This window comes from Trichechus manatus, unplaced genomic scaffold (assembly GCF_000243295.1).
Source record: "Trichechus manatus latirostris isolate Lorelei unplaced genomic scaffold, TriManLat1.0 scaffold00236, whole genome shotgun sequence".
Classification (NCBI taxonomy): Eukaryota; Metazoa; Chordata; class Mammalia; order Sirenia; family Trichechidae; genus Trichechus; species Trichechus manatus.
The window spans coordinates 343,704-347,370 of NW_004444172.1; the positions used below are offsets into that span (position 1 = coordinate 343,704).

At 36.1% G+C, this 3,667-nt stretch overlaps 1 protein-coding gene across 1 annotated transcript in view; it reads right to left on the reverse strand.

Annotated features, from left to right (window-relative positions):
* Window positions 1–2,828: 2,828 nt before the first annotated feature.
* The window catches only part of LOC101351292 (olfactory receptor 10AG1-like), a 1,719-nt gene continuing 880 nt past the window's right edge, over window positions 2,829–3,667 (reverse strand). Inside the window, exon 2 of the mRNA XM_004389163.2 lies at window positions 2,829–3,667. Coding sequence (XP_004389220.2) covers window positions 2,829–3,667 — 839 coding nt within the window.

Consider the following 3,667-nt stretch of genomic DNA (forward strand, 5'->3'; position numbering starts at 1 on the left):
ATATATATATATATATATATGTATACACATATGTATACATATATCATAAATATATACTTTATGTTATTAATTATAAACGGTAATTCTATATGATGTTTGATTATATATGTATGTACGTGTACGTGTGTGTGTGTATACAGTCGACCCTCCGTATCTGTGAGTTGCACGTCTGCAGATTCAACTAACCGAGATTGTATTTGGAAAAAGTAGAAAAAAGAAAGTTTCAAAAAGCAAAACTTTAATTTGCTGCACTCTGAGCACCACGCTGAATCTATGAGAATGAACTGATGTGTAGGCATTCCCTAATACGTAGCCTCCTACCATTTCACGCATCCTCAGTCTCTCTCCAGCATTAGATGTTTGAGCATTTTTTCACCTCTTGTCTTGACATTATTCCGTAATAATATATTACTGTGCAATGATTACTTACATAGCATTTACATTATATTAGGTATTATAAGTAATGTAAAGATGATTTAAATTATACGAGAGGATGTGCATATACTATATGCAAATACTATGTCTTTTTATATAATGAACTTAAGCATCCTCAGATTTTGGTATCAGAGAGGGTCCTGGAATCATTCCCCTGCAGATACGAATGGATGAATATATATATATATACACACACACGCACACGTTATATATATACACACGCATTATATATACACACACATTATATATATACACACACATTATATATATACCCACACATTATATATATACATACACATTATATATATATACACACACATTATATGTATACACACACATTATATATACACACACACATATACACACATTATACATATATGCATTATATATATGTGTATATATATATATATATAATCCAATACTATTATAGAATGCAGTAGACTGCTACTTAATACGTTTCATATCCATCTGATTTTTATTTCAAGGCTGGGTTTACAGTTTAAAATGATTTAAACACTTGGAAGATTCATTACCACACCCACCAACTTCTATAGTATTGTTCTGTGGCATTTGCATTTTAATTATTTCTTAAGTCTTCTCTATTAAAAATAAATAAATAAACAACCAAAACAAAACCAAAGCCCTTGCCATTGAGTCAATTCAGGCTCAGAGCAACCCCACAGGTAGGAGTAGAAATGCCCCACAGGGTTTCTGAGGAGTGGCTGGTGGATTCAAACTGCCAAGATGTTCTCTACAGAAAATCTTAAGCACTTTCATGGATTCCCATTGTACTTGGAAAAAGTCAGACTTCTTTCCACGAATTGTAAACTGCTATATAACTTGGCCCCTACCTTTATTTCTAAACTCATCTGCTAACACGTTTTTCCTGCCAGGCAATCAGTTCTTTAGGCTTCTAAGAATGTAAACCATAAGGCTCTTTCTGCCTGGAATGTCCTTTACAAAGTTACTCCCTCTAATTATTTAGGACTCAGCTCAAATATCACTTCTTCAGAGAGGCTTTTTCATGTTTAGCATACCAAAAACCAAACTCATCGCCATCGAGTCGATTCTAGGTCATAGGTTGTATTACTACTGTTACTTCGCCAAGCACTGCACTGAATCCAAGCAAATGAAATGATGTATAGGCATACCCTGCTGTAACCTCCCACCATTTCACATCCTCACTCTCTCTCTCCAGCACTCATTTGACCATTGTTCACCTCATGTCCCTATTCCCTAAACAATACTATGTAACAACTGTTTATGTACCATTTAAATGTTATTAGGTATTATAAGTAACCTAGAGATGATTTAAAGTATACAGGAGTTTGTGTATAGGTTATATACAAATATTGTGCCATTTTATATAACGGACTTGAGCATCCACAGATTTTCGTATTCATGGGGGTCCTGGAAACTATCCCCCTGGACACTGAGGGAACACTGCATAGTTTTAATTAACGCATATTGCAAACCTGTTTTTAAAAAATGGATGTCACAGCTGTATGGACACACATGACAATGAATGATATGGTATATGCTAAGTGATTTAACAGATTATACATTACAACTGACTAAGTTAAATCAGCCCAAGAAAAATTGCTTACTGAGGAAGAACATTGCACAATGGAATTATAGAATTGTTAATGGAACGATTTGCTATCTGCTTATGTGTATATTACTTATATAGTTTGAGCAGAAAGTTCTGACAAAATTATAAGTGATTTTTAACTTGGAAATAATTGTCACTGTATGGAAAGACAAAGTGTCTTAGTAATCTAGCGTTGCTATAACAGAAATACCATAAGTGTATAACTTAACAAAGAGAAATTTATTCTCTCACAGTCTAAGAGGCTAGAAGTCCACATTCAGGGTCACAGCTCCAGGGGAAGTTTGCTCTTTCTGTTACCTCTAGCGAAGGTCCTTGTCATCAATCTTCCCCTGGTCTAGCTTTTCAGCCCAGGACATGATCCCCTTCTGATTCTTCATTTTTGGAGGCTGAGGTTCCCCCAGTCTCCCTGCTCATTTCTCTCTTTTTTTTCAAAACAGATTGACTCAAGATACAACCTAATGTTGTAGATTGTGTCTTGCCTCATTAACATAACTGCCTCTAATCCTGCCTCATTATCATCACAGAGGTCAGATTTACAACACATAGGAAAATCACCAAACGAAACAAGTTGCCTTCGAGACAATTGATACTTAATGACAAAATGGCATAAAATCACATAATACTGGGAATCGTGGCCTAGCCAAGTTGACACACATTTTGGGGGTACACAATTCAATCCATAAAACAAGGTATAGCTAAATGTATATATCTGTTGAAATTTGATTAAAAATACAGAAGAAAACTATTCTTATATATTTAACTCGTTCTTTAATGATGTGAATTATTTACATATTAATTTTCTCAATGCTATTATAACATCTTTGTTCCTTAGACTATATATCATGGGATTAACCATAGGAGTTAGGATGGTGTAGAAAAGAGAAAGCACTTTGTCAGTTCCCTCTGAGTGTCTGGTGTTGGGTCTTAAGTATGTAATAATGGCTGATCCAAAGAATAACACCACAACCATCAGATGAGATGAGCAGGTGGAGAAGGCTTTGGCTCTACTTGTGGCTGATGGCAACTTCAGGATGATGGAGATTATTTTACTATAGGAGCCAAGTATCAACAGAAATGGAACCATGCCAAATAACACAGCAACTGTGTAGACCAACATCTCATTTACAAAGGTGTCTCCACAAGCCAGCTTGAGTACTGGGAAAATGTCACAGAAGAAGTGGCTGATGTGGTTAGATTCACAAAAAGGCAGAGAGAAAATCTGACACGTCTGCCCTATATGAAATGGGATACCAATGGTCCAGGAGCCAGTTGCCAACCGTAAACAGACTCTGTGGTTCATGGCTAGAGGATAGTGCAGAGGGTTACAAATGGCCACATAGCGGTCATAGGCCATTATTGCCAGGAGCAAACACTCTGTGCCTCCAAACATAAGGGTAAAGCACATCTGTGTAGCACAGGCAACTAAGGAAATTCTTCTTCTCTGGGTCCCAAGATTCAGCAGCATTCTGGGGAGAGTAGCTGATACATAGCAGATTTCTAAGAAGGAAAAATTTGCCAGGAAAAAATACATAGGGCTCTGGAGAGCAGGATCCATTTTTGTAATTAGAAATATGGTGCCATTGCTCATCAGGATAATGATATAGATGATTAAAAATAATC